The 16,002-nt window shown below is 52.0% G+C and overlaps 7 protein-coding genes across 7 annotated transcripts; 3 read left to right on the top strand and 4 right to left on the bottom strand.

The window, feature by feature from the left end:
• Positions 1-435: 435 nt before the first annotated feature.
• Z519_01844 (uncharacterized protein) lies at positions 436-1,284 on the bottom strand (the record flags this gene model as incomplete). Its single annotated transcript, XM_016759601.1, has 1 exon — positions 436-1,284. One exon carries the CDS (start codon positions 1,282-1,284, stop codon positions 436-438), a length of 849 nt encoding a protein of 282 aa, XP_016624929.1.
• Positions 1,285-3,251: 1,967 nt separating this feature from the next.
• Positions 3,252-3,758, bottom strand: Z519_01843 (uncharacterized protein; the record flags this gene model as incomplete). Its single annotated transcript, XM_016759600.1, has 1 exon — positions 3,252-3,758. The coding sequence occupies one exon, from the start codon at positions 3,756-3,758 to the stop codon at positions 3,252-3,254; it is 507 nt and encodes a 168-aa protein (XP_016624928.1).
• An 886-nt stretch (positions 3,759-4,644) lies between these two features.
• Z519_01842 (uncharacterized protein) lies at positions 4,645-5,963 on the top strand (the record flags this gene model as incomplete). The annotated part of the gene is made up of 5 exons (XM_016759599.1): positions 4,645-4,932; positions 4,993-5,104; positions 5,157-5,258; positions 5,314-5,375; positions 5,424-5,963. The coding sequence occupies 5 exons, from the start codon at positions 4,645-4,647 to the stop codon at positions 5,961-5,963; spliced, it is 1,104 nt and encodes a 367-aa protein (XP_016624927.1).
• Positions 5,964-6,154: 191 nt separating this feature from the next.
• Z519_01841 (uncharacterized protein) lies at positions 6,155-9,210 on the bottom strand (the record flags this gene model as incomplete). The annotated part of the gene is made up of 14 exons (XM_016759598.1): positions 6,155-6,223; positions 6,274-6,339; positions 6,388-6,918; positions 6,971-7,042; positions 7,091-7,231; positions 7,281-7,422; positions 7,470-7,538; positions 7,587-7,700; positions 7,748-7,869; positions 7,918-7,990; positions 8,038-8,060; positions 8,109-8,367; positions 8,415-8,647; positions 8,692-9,210. The coding sequence occupies 14 exons, from the start codon at positions 9,208-9,210 to the stop codon at positions 6,155-6,157; spliced, it is 2,433 nt and encodes an 810-aa protein (XP_016624926.1).
• Positions 9,211-10,035: 825 nt separating this feature from the next.
• Z519_01840 (uncharacterized protein) lies at positions 10,036-12,064 on the top strand (the record flags this gene model as incomplete). The annotated part of the gene is made up of 3 exons (XM_016759597.1): positions 10,036-10,333; positions 10,385-10,793; positions 10,843-12,064. 3 exons carry the CDS (start codon positions 10,036-10,038, stop codon positions 12,062-12,064), a joined length of 1,929 nt encoding a protein of 642 aa, XP_016624925.1.
• Positions 12,065-12,798: 734 nt separating this feature from the next.
• Z519_01839 (uncharacterized protein) lies at positions 12,799-14,038 on the bottom strand (the record flags this gene model as incomplete). Its single annotated transcript, XM_016759596.1, has 7 exons — positions 12,799-13,088; positions 13,139-13,436; positions 13,490-13,519; positions 13,574-13,731; positions 13,779-13,786; positions 13,843-13,927; positions 13,978-14,038. The coding sequence occupies 7 exons, from the start codon at positions 14,036-14,038 to the stop codon at positions 12,799-12,801; spliced, it is 930 nt and encodes a 309-aa protein (XP_016624924.1).
• Positions 14,039-14,657: 619 nt separating this feature from the next.
• Positions 14,658-15,959, top strand: Z519_01838 (uncharacterized protein; the record flags this gene model as incomplete). Its single annotated transcript, XM_016759595.1, has 4 exons — positions 14,658-14,931; positions 14,985-15,025; positions 15,071-15,392; positions 15,427-15,959. The coding sequence occupies 4 exons, from the start codon at positions 14,658-14,660 to the stop codon at positions 15,957-15,959; spliced, it is 1,170 nt and encodes a 389-aa protein (XP_016624923.1).
• Positions 15,960-16,002: the final 43 nt, after the last annotated feature.

Genomic DNA, 16,002 nt, shown 5'->3' with positions numbered 1-16,002 from the left:
TATCCTTGCTTCAAACTCGAAAGGTCCCAATGCTATCATTCCAATTACGACTCCGAAGACCAAGTAGCTCCAGGAAATGCCTCTCAGACCAGTCTGATATCGAGGGCATAACTGTGTGTGGTAATGGCATGGCTAAAATTGCTGCTTTGTTCTGAAATTTCACTTCCCTGCCTATACAAGAGCTCGGAAGCGAGGCAATACGAGCGACGCCACCTTTACAATCAGGCCCATCCGAAAGTGGTATGCGACTAGCACCTGCAGCAGGAAGGCAAACACTATGTTGCGTTGGGCCAAGGTCGATAACTTGACTGATTGAGAGGAGAAATCTATCTACTTTGGTAGCGACCGATCTAGGATTGTAGGTGAAAAAGTCAGCGGTGCCATTATGTGATCGACCACCTACCCTACAGAGTTAGGGCTGGCCAACATATTGAACTAGAAAACTGCAATACTTCCTCCATTTGCACTGACTTTGCTTCCTGTGACCCATCTGCCATCTCTGCCGCACAAAAATCCTACCACGTCTGCCACGTCATCAGGGTTGGCCAGCCGTGGAATGGCCTGTCTACTGACCCAAAACTCTTGCAATTCCTGCCACAACTTCGGTCCAAACTGCTGTGGTCCCGACGTGTCCGTGAGACCCGTGAACACGCTGTTCGCGGTGCTTCCGGCCATGAAGTCAAACGCAGGATTCTTCCCGCCAAACGCATTGGCATAGCAGCGAACCATTGCTTCGTTCGCTGCTTTCGTCGAGGCGTAGATGGTGACTGAAGGGTCGCAGTTGACACTCTCAGCGCTGCTGATGAAGATAATTCTGCTTTCCCTCCTGAAGCATCGTCGCTTCACCAATTCGTCCACGATCATCGCCGGCGTTCGGATGTTACATAGCAGAATTCTGTCTAATGTCTCTTCCTCGAGCTCAGCAGGGTATGTGCGGTCAGCCACTGCGGCATTGTTGATGAATATGTCTGTGTAGCCGTCAAATTCGCTCTGAACTGCATTTGCGATCTTGCGGTGTGCTTCAAGATCCGTCAGGGAGAGAACAAGATGCACCACTTTCGGACGCTGCGTATCGGAGCGTGAATAGGCAGAGCTGACCTCGTCCCGCAGCTTGTCGATATGCGTGCTGGCGCCTGTGGAGGTCGCCAAAATGCCGGCACCCCGCCTAGCAAGGTGAAGCGCAATCGCATAACCGATGCCTCGACTCGCGCCTGTGATGATCGCAACTCTCCCGGCGAGATCTTGCTCGCGGGCATGGGCTTGCGGATTTGGATATTCGGACATGTCACGAGTCTTTCTGGGAGGGAACAGCGCTCGTGGGAACGGGGATTCGTACACAGAGAGTTCAACTCTTCATCATACTGACACAGGGAACGAATTGGAAAACACGCAGGGGCAACATGGCTGTTAGATGTTAAAGGGCAAGGCCCGGCTTTCTGACTCCCATTTCACAGATCCAGAACATGAGAATGGATAGATCCAATACCATTTACCATGAGGAAAAGCTTTCCTGCCCCGGGTGTTTCTCATCTCCTGTCGGACATAATGAGAAGACCATTTGAAGCGCGTCACGGAGACCGGCATAATCGGAGATATGTGCGATGGCGTGGATGGTCACAGATCGCCGATTGTGCACTAACAAAAGAGAGGGGCTCATTGGATTCAAAACACAAATTGAAAATCACACCCAAGCTACCATGAGTCTCTTTTTTAATAGGCTGCCCTTTATGAGAACGTAGGCGGTTTAGTTGCCACACGGCAATCATCAACACTACGATTATAGTCTCCACCGAGTCAACAGATCTATTGCCGTACAGGTCTCGAACCACGGGCGTCCTGCGTGCTCGCAGCGAGTCCGTCATCTTAGATCTCTTTGCTGTGGCATGTCGAAAATTTCAACGCAGTAGAGTCCCGCGATACTACGATACCAGGAATGCGCTATGATGGCACCGACCAAGCCCTGACAAGTGTCGTATTCTCGCGAAATGGTTTCTTAGACAAGCACCGTCCAAATTCCAACGTACCATCCCCACCGAGGCAACCTGTTGCAGTCCCGATATACCTAAACTCCTCATGTGTCCGAGTCAATCTTCCTCATGTTTCTTAGTAAATATCTCGGCTCCCTTACTCGTGTTCTGATCGGAGCCAAGAGAAAGTAGTTTTTAAGGTACTGAAGAGCTATTTGTATACTCGAACTGAAGTTCCTCCTCCTTGCTATTAAGTTCAATAGCTCTATAGTCTAGATCGTTCATGTGGTCTAGAGTATCGCTCCAGACATTATAACGTCCACTGTATAGAGCCTTACCAACATAAGGCTGTAGCCTAGCTAAGTTACCAGACTTATCGTTTCCATATCCATAAACGAATCAGAAGGGTAGATGAATTAGGGTTTGTAATAGGGGGCGCCCTTGATAATAAGGATGTAGGCTCTACGTAAAATGAGGGATGTAGGGAAGCGAGCGTTCAGTATCAATCGATATGATCTTCATCAATAGCGAGCACATTTCGGTATCGTCTATAAAATAGATGAAATCCGATGCTGAGAAATGTAAGGGTCGAGTCCTCCTCTTTCTGGAAGTTCCGGCTGTACTGGCGTTCGTCTTCCGCGAATGGTTCCAAATACGCGGTCGATGGGGAGACTTACATTCCGGTCTACTACCTAAACTCTTTACATTGTCATGCTGTACTCTACCTAATCATTTCTGTTTCGCACTCAGGTATCTAGCAGGCCCTCTTACTCGAGTTTCCGGTCCCGTCAATTATATTCATGCTCTGAGCGCAACGGTTCGTTATTGATATCTCTAAAGATATCCCAAACGATCCACATGTGCAGCGCATGAAGTTGAAGAGTAGTTGCTTAGAGTATGAAGAAGCCCACTGCTTTTATGCTTCTTGGACAGGCAGCAAATTCTGGATAGATGCAAGGGATGGACAGCTGGTAGCATTGAAGAAAATTTCAGGACTGACTGCTCGGATACCTTCTATGGAGCGCGTGGCAGGGTTATCGGCGCGTGTGCCGCACCAGAATCCTGGTCCTGTCGTCGTAGAAGCATGTCTCGTCTCCTTTCTTTACTCACTGCTTTAAGGGACCATGGAGGGCACCAGCGAGATCGGGGTCGAAGAGTGTGTAGGATCTAAATGCGGAAGCAAAATGCGATGACACCCGTTGGGAATTTCCTCAAAACCCACTTAGAATCGAAGAGATCAGGCGCATTGCAATTAGGTGTCATTCTGATTCTGCTTAGCTTTCTCTATCGCACCAAGATTAGCTGCTGAGTTCGGAGCAGCCACTGGGTGGTTATAGCGTTGGCTGTTAGTGCTCCCAGCTCCTTCAACTTAGCATAGGTTTTAGCCAGGGCATCATTGCAAACGACATCCTTTTCTTGCTGCACATCGACCTTGACAACATCAAGTTCGTCCTGCGCTGGTTCCTCGAGGGCTTCCATCTGGTTCTGGACTACACGCGCCTTCATGTAACGACCTACACGGGCCTTAATTCGTGCTTTTATGTGTTCTTCGCCAACCTTGAAGTGGACGAAGTGAATTTGCACTGTAAGATACTCATAGGACGCTACACAGAGAACATTACGGCATCTGCGCCTGAGTGTGGAGTAGGTGAAAACCACGGCATTGGATGTTTCTAACTGTTTCATGGCTTCGTTACAGAGAGTAATGAGCCGGTCCCATCGGTCAGCATCATTCGATGGAGTGCCAACTGTCGATTCTGGCTCGTTCAGCTGGAGCGTGATACCGTGCATGTTAACAAAGTTCTGCGCCAGAAAAAACAGCATGAAAAACAGCAGGACGTATCATCATCTTTTTCTAGGTACGGAATGGCGAGTTCTTGGGAGAGATAGGAGGCAACAGTGCTCTTCCCGGGGCCGCCGGGCCGCAGACTGCAAACATCGTCTCGACTTTAGGCTTCTGAATAGTCACGGGCGGTAAGTGGTCATCAAATGTTAGTGTGTAGATTCAGTCTGAAGCGTGAGAGAGTGTGCGTCGCCGGAGACGTTCTCTAAGCAGACAAAATCATGGCAGCGATGAACGAGGAGGATCACGGGACCGGCAGCGGGCAAGCAGGGTGGAAGCAAATTCTAAAGATGTCGACTTACCCAGCCGAACGGAGTTAGGAGGACAGCAGCGCACCAGATGGGAGAACGGGTACAGATTCTCATTCAAGCAAAGGCAATAGCTGTAGTGGTACATACAGGATGATCGCAAGAGTTGCGGGTCAAAGCAAAACTCCGGTTCAAGTGAAATCGAAGGAATCTCCAAGCCAATTCCGGGAACACTATCGGGCAAAAACGTTGACGTCCGTAGTCGGACGTGGAGGATTTTCCACCCCAAAATGTCCGAATTAATCTTGGATGGGGTGGAAGAGCTCCGATAATGCTGTAGAAGCTGTTTCCGGTCAACGCCGACCCTCGTCGGATAAAGGAGCGATTCAGTATGCACTGGCATCGAACTGGGGTCTTGAGCCAAGGGGCTCCGGGTTGTGATCTGGTCCGGTGCGCAATGTCCCAGCGATAGAAAACCTCGAGATGGAACAGTAGACACGACCAAGACGCGCCTCAATATTTCCCAACTCCCATTTTGTTTGCTTGCCGCTGTAGTCGAATGACGACAGCAGTCAACAGGTACAAGATGGTCGCTCACCCTCGTCGTCTCAAGATTGCCCTGATCGGCCTCGGCCGGCTCGGTGCCATCCGCGCTCGCATCCTTGCCTTTCAGCAGCCTCGCATCGAGCTCGTCGCCGCCTGCGACACCAAGCCCGGTAGCGGTGAATGGGCGGCGGCCAACCTTCCACCTTCAGTAAAGTTCTTCGCGGATCCCGAGGATTGCATGAAGAACAGCGGTGCAGAGGCTGTCCTCATTTCCACCGCGACGGCTACTCACGCCCCCCTCATCTGCCAGGCTCTTGACCTAGGTCTCGTGAGTCTGCTGACAATGGTCTAGCCATGTTCGGGAGCCCCTCAAGCTGACTGCTGCCAGCATGTCATGAGCGAGAAGCCGATCTCGGTGGACATCATCACTACTGAAGAGGTCCTCGCCAAGGCCGCTGCCAATCCTCACTTGAAGTTCCTGGTTCCTTTCTGTAGACGATGTGGGTGATATTGACCTCTGTGCTTGGGGTGTTTGAGGCTGACCGGTGCTAGACGATGACTCGTATCGTGCTGCCAAGCTGCTGGTCGAGAACGGTACGCTCGGCGAGATCCACGCTGTCGAGACCACCTGCCTTGATCAGCAGGACCCTTCTGGTAAACGGTTCCTCTGACTTTTGTCCCCAGAATATCCGGGCTAATCATCCAATAGGCTTCTTCGTCACCTTTTCTGCGCAGTCCGGAGGCATCTTTGTTGACATGGGTGTCCACGATGTCGGTCACTCACATACCTGGTTGGATTACCTCGCTGACGTAACACAGATTGACATCGGCCGCTACTTCCTGGATGTCAAGTCGGGCCTCACCAACCCCAGGAAGCAGGTCAACAGAGTCATTGCCATTGGCCAGCAGGCTGTCTACAGCGACCTTGCGAAGTACGGCGATTGCGACAACGGATGGGGTCTGGTTGAGTTTGCCAATGGCAAGGTCCTCACCACCCACCTGGGCCGCACGCTTACCAATGGTTTTGAGGGCATGACCCGCGTGTGTGGTACCAAGGGTCATTCTGTCATCAATGGCAATTCTACATCGAACCGTGTTGAGATTCGTGACTCGTACGGTGTGCGTACAGCCACCACCGCCGACGCGTTCATTCTCTACGATAAGTCGTTCATCAACGACCTTGCCGAGTTCGCTAGTGCCGTCCTCGACAAACAGCCCCTCACTTGCACTCCAGATGATGCCTATGAGGCGGCAAAGATTGCCACTGCGTTGCAGTACTCGTTCCGCAACGGCGTGCCAGTCTACTTTGACGACAATGGTCTGCCTATCATGGAGGCTGCCAAGGTCAACGGTCACTGAGCTGGGGCGGCGATGGTTTTGAGGATGGCTCATCTGGGTTTTGTGTTTATCTGTACGAATCAGGGCTATTCGCAACAACGAGCGCCAATGAGCGCCAATGAGCGCCAATTCGACCAAGGAGGATCATACTTCGCTGGAGTGCACATATCTTTTTCATCTCGATTGGTACATATATGAGAATTTTCGCTTGATCAAGTCCTTGTTTGGGTGGCATCTGGAGCAGCGTATTCCCACCAGGGTGTGCCATTGTCCAGAAATGGCTGGAAGGTTTATTAGATGCTATACTGGAAAAAGTTGAATGTTCACTCACATTTGGCTGGTCGTGGGGAGCTTCGAATATATCTTGCAGAAGCATTGGATCCCAAAACTCACGTAGCTGCGGCATGTCAGCTCTGATCGTTAGCAGTCCAGATGTTGATCTCACAAGATCGTTCGTCGAGTCGGGAGTAACCAGAGGACGTATTGCGCTGGGCATCGTCGTTTCTGCCATTCTTTGCCGACTTTGAGGACCCCCGAGGTAGTTGTCGTTCGGCGGGGGATTCGAAATATGTGTCGTGTGAGAAGAGGTCGGGATCGTAGCGAGGGGAATAGTTCTGATAGTCTGACGTTCATGACCCGCCCGCTCGATGAGCCTGGTCCGCCAGCCGAGCAGCTCTACATCCTCACCATCCTCTCCCTCCTCACTACTTCTTCGCCGGTCCAGCTCAGCGTCTCGCTGCGAGTCGAGCTTTCGTGCGTGAGACGCCATCGAGATCTTGGAAGACACTCGTGCGCGAAGCCTCACGAGCCACTGCAAGTTCCGGTTGTATCGGGGAGTACTAGCGCCATGTTGAATTAGGGAGGTGAATAAGCCAATAGCGGCATCAATCTGTGCAAGGACAAAATTGGCCATGGCATTGCCTGGATCCCGCAACACGAGCGTTCCTAAGCATAGAGCCGAACCGAATACGTGATACTAGAAACAAATATGAGCGATTTCGACTTCAGACAGAGGAATAAGCGCGTACCCAAAAGTTCCACTGCCTGGTGCTTACAGCGGGAAAACGTGTGTGAATGTCTCTCACAATGCCAATAATAATCTGCCAGTGTCAAATCACCGTTGACGGAGATTGCGAAGACGGCCTTACTGCGCAACGTTCTATCACTGTCAAGAATGAAGGCGCATAGACAGACTTGACGCGATCGATGTCATCGTAGAGAGCTTTTGCGTAATATGGTCGATGAAGGTTGATGATTGTCTCAGAGATGTTGAGTGCAAGATTCGTTTGCTAGTCGATGTCAGCTCAGAGTCGACCTTGATAGGATAGATAGATGGACTTGAAAGGAAATGGTCATCGACCTCCGGGACGGTTCCGGAGAAGCTTCGTTCGCCGCTTCAACTTGAGGATACCGAGAGGGCATTGACAAGAACGCGGCTCGGCAACGTAAGGGGAAGGGGATTTTGCGTTCAAATTCACAGCTAGTGTGTTTCAGCTTCCAGAATAGTTGTCATTTGCGAATACATACAGCTTAAGATCCAAGTTGATCACGTCGGAATACGCTGGTTTCCGCACCTTCAATGCCATATGGAGAATCCTGAAGCTTGATCAGATGTGACGCCAATTCCTGATTAGGGAAACACACTCAGCTGAGAGTTGTGATAGCTCAAATCGGAGTCTGGAATAGCTCTTTTCCCCATTCAGATTTTGTGGCTCAGAGGGGAAGGCGGTGTCGCAATGCTCGGGATTGATAGAAGATCTGTCTGACTTGAGCTCTGCCCAGGGCATGTGTGGGGCAAACCATACGGCCTTGAGAAGCAATGTGCCTGGAAGATATCGGCAGCATTACACTCCCAGAACACCTTGCGCCTTTCCTCGACAACATTCTCCGGTAAATTCCAGCGACCACCGTCCCGATGCATACCCATCTATGTAGCTTATCAGCCTTGTGCCTTCACTTCAAGCGCTACGCTTACCGCTTGGACCAAACGCATGACCAGACCCCATAGCGGCCAAGCATTGTCACCGCGTCGACCTTTGTCCAAGTGCCTACTAACTTGTTAGCGATGCAAGATGCTCCTTGCTAGCCTACCCACAGGTGCAAATGCGCCATCAGATGCTAAGGATTGTAAGCGGCTGGCCAGGAGCGGTGATTCCAGGAACTCACAAGGGTTTGCACTCCAGCGATCGTGTTGTTTGAGAGAAAGTCCCCCTTGACCAAAGCACGTTCCGAGAGGTGTAGCCAATCTTCGGCAGATGAATCGAAATTGGGCATCTCAATGTTGAACATGGTGCCTTGAGCCAAGATGACGAAAACGAGCGCAATCTCTTGAGGATGACCCGGAGGAGACAAAGAGCCTCCCTCCGCAAGCGTATAGACACGATCAAACGTCGTTTTGAACGGGATTTTGGGAGCGACATCGTGGCTACACCTTGTCAACCGTTTGTCTGGCTTTTCGTCTCTAATACTCACTGCCAAGCGCAATAGCGATAGTACGATTCGGCCAGTGACCACGCCTCGTCTCTCGGAGGAAGGCATGAAAGCAGATCCCGCGTACTAATGCGAGCCGGCGAAGCGTTGAAAGGAAAGGCGACGGGAGTGGCGTTGGAAGTCTGATCAGGTACATAGGGATGTGAAGACTGGAGCATATCCGGAGAAGGAGCGCGAGTGATCACTGGGGTGTCCGCTACATCTTGTGTCTCCGACTAGAATGATTCAGTTTCCGCACCTTCAAAAGTAGACGGCATACCTCTTTGAGCCATTCACTCCCTGCGGTCGGACCCAGATACTTAGATCGACCTCCTTTACTCAGCATCAGTGTGCCGTAGGAACCGCTCTGTTCTCTATCATCCACAGATTGCGACGCGGAGTTGCCTGGACCGCTCGCGCCACTCGGAACACTCTCCAAAGGTCCAGACGTCCTGTCTGGACGCTCTGAAGCAAGACTGGGATCAGGAGCGCGGGTGGGAAGGGCAAATTGGTCAAGCACTTCGTGGTTGCCGTTGACCCCGTGCATCCGTGTATGTCCAAGGCCAAAGTCAGACCCTGGCGCTGGTATCCCTGCCTCAGCATGAAACTCGCCTTGTGATGGATCAAGCGGATAAGACTGTCGTCTCTGCTGCATGTGTTGACGGTCGAGGAAAACAGAAGCGGGAGAGACATGCTGAGCATGGTCGGTAGAGGGTTGCTGCTGCTGAGCTTGTCTTTCATCATGCTGTCGTCCAGAGTATTCGATGGGCTCTTGGCTGGGGGACTGAGTCAGCTGCATAATGCCTACCAGGGTCGCTGACAAACGAACCGAGACGGTGTCGTGCTGGTCCTAGGCCCCTTACAAAACTCAACCCTCTGTCGCCGGAGACAGTTTGAGCACGGCACTGCAACAATGTTCCAGATTCGGCTCAATTTCTACGTAGCATAATTCTCACCTTGCCGATCGCACTTCATCTTGAGTCTGCGACATTCTGGGGATCGAGCATCAGTCCTCTGATGTTGTGCCTACCTGTTCCAAGGGTCGACTCACCTTCACAGCTGTAGCACGGTCGTTGTTTTCGCTGCTTCTTGAGAGGCCGCGGAACCTCGTCAACGTCACCATCGCTGCGATGGTCATGCATAGAATTTTTCGATGCGGTCGTTGGTTCCAGTCCTGACTTTTGGATTATCTGAGCGCTCGAGTCGCTCTTCACCGTTGGTCTATGGAATTGACGAGTAGAGGGGTTGGGAGGGTACCGGAGATGAGATGCGCTCAGGTGCGTTGGGCAAATTGGGCCAGGCTCGCTTCGTTGATTCTTCTCCGCCAAGCATCGGATAGGGGTTGGTCAGGTCGGTCTAACCCCGAATTGGTCTAATACCGAGCACCGCAAAACGTTTCCTCCGGTCACGTGCCGGGCGGACATTTCATAATCCCAACGTGCGAACTCACACCATCAGAGGGGACTTTATTATCCCCGATGTGCTACCCGAAGCCAGGGCTTGCCCTGTGGCATCACAGAGACATGTCGGACGTAAAGAGCCGCATCGTAGCCATCAAAATGAGCGCAACTGCGTTTCGAGAGATGGAGAGGAGAGATCTTTCCACATCTTTAGACTCGCAGACATGGCTCTCATCACCACCCACGAGCCCGCCATCGACAACAAGGTCGACATTCACGATATCAAGAGTAAAGGACACGTCAGCCATGTCGAGCTGGAGGCTACTGCCAACCCCCCTGTGGCCGACAACTTCATGTACGACTTCAAGTATAACCACGCCCTTCCCACTTCCGACGCCCTCGGAATCGAGATCCCTGCCGACTGCGATGCCCAAAAGGAGGCCGAGGCCATTTTGAAGCGCCTCTCCGAGGTTATGGGTAAAGGCGATGCCCAGGCATTTGCTGATATGTTCCTTGAGTTTGGTCGGTTTCCTCCCCGTGTGCCGTCGTCGGATATAGCTAACCTTCATACAGGTGTTTGGCGCGACAAGCTCTCTTTCACGTGGGACTACCGCACCTTCAACTTCCAACCAGCAATTCTAAAGGCTGCCACCGATCTTTTCCCGACAACCAAGGCCACGAACTTCAAGTTCTTGACACCGGCCCCAAATGTTGCCCGTCCCTACGCCGACTTTGCCCAATTGCAATGCGTCATGTCCTTCGAGACGGAGCTCGTTGTTGGCTCGGCGGTGATCAACCTGGTCCTCAGCAACCAGGGCTGGAAGATCTACACCATGCACACCGTGGCCGAGAAACTTAAGCAATTTCCCGAAGTACCCCCCGCTGACGGGCATATGACCGGCCCAATCAGCTGGGAGAAGCAGAGGACCAAGGACGTCGACGCCGCCAACCCTGAAGTCCTGATCATCGGTGGTGGCCAGAAGTGAGTAACTCGTCTCCCAGCCTTCCTTGCAGATACTGACGTTCAGTAGCGGCCTCGCCCTGGCTGCCCGATGCAAGGCACTGGGTATGGACCACCTCATCATCGAGCGAAGTGAGGAGATCGGTGATGTTTGGAAGAAGCGCTACGAGTACCTGTCGCTTCACTTCCCGCATTGGGCAGATGACTTGCCTTACTTCCCCTACCCCAAGCACTGGCCTACGTATACCCCCGCTCAGAAACAGGGTATCTTCATGGAGTGGTATGCATCGGCTCTCGAGCTCAACGTCTGGACCAAGTCCTCGGTCGTCAAGGCTGAGCAAGACGATCGAGGTAGCTGGACCGTAGTGATCAACAAAGAGGGGAAGGAGACCCGAGCACTGCATCCCAAGCAGCTTGTGATGGCCACCTCACTGTGCGGCGTCCCTATGATGCCCGTGGTTCCGGGCATGACTGATTTCAAGGGCGTCATACGCCACTCGACTTCGCACGACAGCTCTCGTAACTTTGTCGGCAAGAAGGTCTGTGTAGTCGGCACCTCGTCCTCTGCCTTCGACACGGCTTTCGACTGCTCGCGCCGCGGCATCGATGTCACCCTTCTCCAGCGGTCCCCGACCTACATTATGTCGCTCACACACTCCGTTCCTCGAATCATTGGCAACTATGCTCCCGATGCCGATGGCAACCGCCCTGATATCGAGGAACAGGACCGCCTCTTCTTTGCCACCCCTGTTGGCCCCGCCGAGGAGCTTGCTAGACGTAACGCCAAAGTCCTTGAAGACCTCGATAGGCCCCTGCTTGAGGGGCTCAATGCTCGCGGTCTTCGGACATGGCGTGGCCAGCGTGGCACGGGTGGTGCTACCCTGGGACAGACCCGCAACGGTGGCTTCTACTTCGATGCTGGTGCTTGCGAGCACATCATCAATGGCAAGATAAAGGTAGAGCAGGGCTACATTGAGAGGTTCACAGAGGACAAGGCGATCCTCAACGACGGCCGGGAGCGCAAGTTCGACCTGGTCGTTTTCGCCACCGGCTTCTCCAATGCCATTGACTCTATCCGTGCGACCCTTGGCGACAAAATTGCCGATCAGTGTGGCCCCATTTGGGGCATCGACGAGGAGGGCGAGTTCAAGACGGCTTATCGAGAGACTGGGGTACCCAACCTTTGGATCATGGTCGGCTACCTTCCGTACACTCGCTTCCATTCCAAACTACTCGCTATGCGTTTAAAAGCTTTGGGGGAGGGTATCGCACAGGCTCCTTACAAGACATAAACATTGTAGATATTCATTTGATGTTTATGTATAACGAACAAGAATTCAATAGACTCTAATACTGGCAGGGAGGTCTGGTCTGATCGTATCATTTGACAAAGTTCACTCCCCAACAGTTACCAACCTACTGTTGACTCCGACACAGCCGTGGCACTGTATACCATATTAAATGTTTAACCTCAATGTGTACCGCTCAAGAATAACATCAGTTGGAGCAATAGACCCTGCGCGGACCTCACTCCTCGCAAATCATTCGTACTCCCAACTAGTGAAACAACTTTTGCTGATCTCTTCTGATATTGAGACGAAGGCAAAGAGAATAAAATCGTAGGACAGTTGCTTCGTTTCAGTGATTTCATAGTGGGTAGTTCGGATTGATTTCTACCCAGGCAACCAGATCGTATTCAGTTGGTGGCATGGCAGACCGAAGCCAAATCTAGCATCGACCTCCATGCGCCCAAGTGACACCAAAAGGATCATCCTGGTCAGCAAAGCTGGTGTTCCTGGAGCTACGCGATCTCAGTGGATTTATGCGCATTCTTGCACCCGTTCGTAATCGTCCACGCCACGAACATATACATATATATACAGTCAGTACGGTCGTCGTCGCTGTGAAGCCTTTCGACCCTGGTATTGAAAGCTTTTACTGCATATGCTGTGATTATGTAGAGGCTCAATCCCAGTGTAAAACAATTACACAAATATCGGTCCGAGCCCGTTCAACACGACACTGCTCACTGCGGCTCAACAGGGCCGTACCAGTCTGCGAAACCAAGATCGAAGCCCCACAGAGGTGTGTTTAAGCGCCTGGCCTTGCCTTTGGCAGCCAGACCGTCAAGCATAGCCAAATCTTCTTTGGAGAGCGTAATGACCTCTTTGTTACTAGAAATGCGCTTTTCCGTCACAGATTTGGGAAGCACAACAACGCCCTTGTTGATGTGGTAGCTGATGAGGATCGTGGCAGCCGAGACGCCGTTTTTCTCGGCACATTTCTGGATCTCGGGATCCAGCATGATCGGCGCACCTAGCAAATTTGAGCTCACTTCGAATCGAGATACCTTTGCTCCAACTAACCAGTGGAACCAAGCGGCGAATATGCTTCGAGAAGAATGCCGAACTTATCACAGTACTCTTTGAGTTCGTGCTGAGGGAGAAAAGGGTGCAGCTCGACTTGATTCACGGCGGGCACTACTGCCCACTTCTTGCGAAGCTCCTCCAGATAGGGGATTGACCAATTGGCAACGCCGATCGCCTTGACCTTGCCTGACCTGTAGACCTCTTCCATCTGGCGCCAGGTCTCATTCTGGTCCCACGATCGGTCCACCGACCGAGTGCCGTCCGGGTTCACGGGAAGGAGCTCGCTTGTCTCGTTCTGTGGATGAATCAGTTGGGCGGATCTCGAGAGATGGGCTAGTAGGCACTCACAGGGATCAACCTAACAGGCCAGTGGATAAGCTGATGGTGTTTATCAGTATCGGCCTTGCATAGTTCTGGACCACTGCGCCTTACGTAGAGATCAAGGTATTCCACGCCTAGAGCGTCGAGGGTCTTTTGCAGCCCGTCTTTGACATTAGGGTGGTGAGTGTTCCAAAGCTTGCTGGTGATGAAAATCTCTTCACGTGGGACGCCGCTATCTCTGATGCCCTGACCAACTTCATTCTCATTGCCTGGGATTGTCAGAAGACCCGTTATCGACCCACGCGCGTTAACCCACCATAGATTCTGCATCTTATTAGCGAGAAAGGACATGCCACAATCGGAAAAGTGGCCAGGCTCACAGTGCCGTATCAATGTGACGATATCCATCCTTAAGAGCAAAGGCTACGGCCCTTGAAACGGCTCCAGGTTCAGATTTCCAGGTGCCTTTACGCAATGTCAGCGGCTACACTGGCGACGACAGCATGAACACCAACCGAGGCCGACAGCAGGAATCTGGGCTCCCGTGTTGAGCGTGAAATGAGTAGGCGGAGCCATTATGCTTCAGGAGTGTCGGTACCCTTGAGATTTTTTCGAGACAGGATAGTTGGACACACAGAAAATAGATTCCGGTAATGCCCTCAGGAACACGATTCACTGCGGCTGCCAGGTAACGTCAGAGGAAGCAACAAATTTTCTGGACATGGCAAAGCATAGAGCATTCTGAGCATTCTATCGGGGCATATGTCGGTCGGTCAAAGACAGTAGTATGACAAAGAAACGCCGGTCGGATTCTCCGTCGCCGGTCAGTGGCCGCTTGATTATCTCCGGGATTTACAATTGAATCCGATCACCGGTCGCATCAACTGTGCAGCACGGGAACCAGGAGTCAAACGCTCCATTTTCGAGCGGATCCCGGAGATAGATTCGTTTAGGCAGGCAAACATTCATCGCGTGCAAGGCGTTTGGAGCTTTGGTATCGGTAAACACTAACTAGCCTTGACGTCGTCAATGCAAGCTAGATTGCTTCCAATATCAACATCAATTCGGAAGGCCCTGTGCTTTGCACACTCCTGCCAACGATCAAAGAAACTTGGCGAGCTTGCATAAACATGTACGCTATTGTCTCGACCAAGCTCCCATAGAATAGCCTGCTCCTAAGTGAGCTTAAGACGCTATGGAACACACACTTTTGATCTCTGGCGAGCGTGCCCACTTCACCAGGCTCGCTCTTGATCTCAGCAAAAAGGAATTGAGGGTTCTCGACAATTATTCATCGCCCTTCAATGCTTCCTGGGTTGAGTTCTCATCTCGCAAAGGAAGCATTGACCATCTGATAGGACTGTCCGAGGGCACCGAGTCCGGCCTGCTATACACCTTCGACATCGACCACGCGCAAAAGAGGACCAAAATTACAAGCCAGCAGCCAACTCTAGGGGCACCTGCTCACTGTGAGAGTGTACTGCTCAAGTATCCGGGTCTGTTATTAATGTTGATGGCGTAGTCATCACGCTCCGCGACAATTCTGCGCTGGCACTGAGCACTGTGGGTATGTATAGAGGTTTCGCGTCTTACGCTTACCATGTATAGTATCTAGGAAGCTCTGTTGCCCTCTATCCTATTTCCATTACAGACACGGACGGACCTGCACTTGCAGATGTTCCCCGAACGGAGATCATGCCAAAATTCCCCTACGAAGCGGTCGGGCACGGTCCAAACAAAGGTCGACAGCGACAATGCCATGTACATCAAGTACTCGAGGATAAGCAAGGTCTTCTGTACGCTCCAGACCTCGGAGCAGACCGCGTCTGGATACTTCGTCGCGACGGGATGAATCTTGAAATTTGTGGTTGGCTTCAATGTCCTCCCGGGACAGGTCCTCGGCATGCCGTATTGACTCCTGATGGCATGTGTCTCTATCTTCATCCTACTTCCCAACTAACCAGGCTCAGAAACCATCATGTACGTCCTCGGAGAGCTCTCGCATACCGTTGCCGCATTTGACTTGTCAACTTCCCCTGCAGAAGCAATCCCCCCTATCGATGGCTTTGCACCCAACATCATTCCTCCAACTGTTCACCCCGACCATCAGTTCACGATGGATTCCGCCGAGATTTGCCTTCACCCCAGCATTCCCAACGTGTTGTATGCCAGTAACAGGTGGGAAAGGCACATTGCACAACGCGTGCCTTATCTCGAAAACGTTCCTGGGGAGCTGCCGCCGGGGGATGCTGTCGCCATCATCTTACTCTCAAATGACGGCAAAAAGGTGGAAACAATCAAACACGTGTGGACGAATGTCGATGTCATCCGCGGCATGCGGTTCAGCGCTGATGGCAAGTACATTGTAGTATTAGGGCAAGAGGGTGGCGGAGTCGAGATATACGAGATCAGCGGGGAGAAAGGCGACTCGTGGACACTTGTGGCTGGGTTGAATGAGGGCTTGGAAAGCGGCATTAAGCATGGTATCTGGATATAGAAGTCGAGCAGTCCCGGCAGAGATGGCGAGGCACATTTTTCTT

This window comes from Cladophialophora bantiana (genome assembly GCF_000835475.1).
Source record: "Cladophialophora bantiana CBS 173.52 unplaced genomic scaffold supercont1.2, whole genome shotgun sequence".
Taxonomy (NCBI): Eukaryota; Fungi; Ascomycota; class Eurotiomycetes; order Chaetothyriales; family Herpotrichiellaceae; genus Cladophialophora; species Cladophialophora bantiana.
This window is presented reverse-complemented; position numbering and strand designations above follow the sequence as displayed.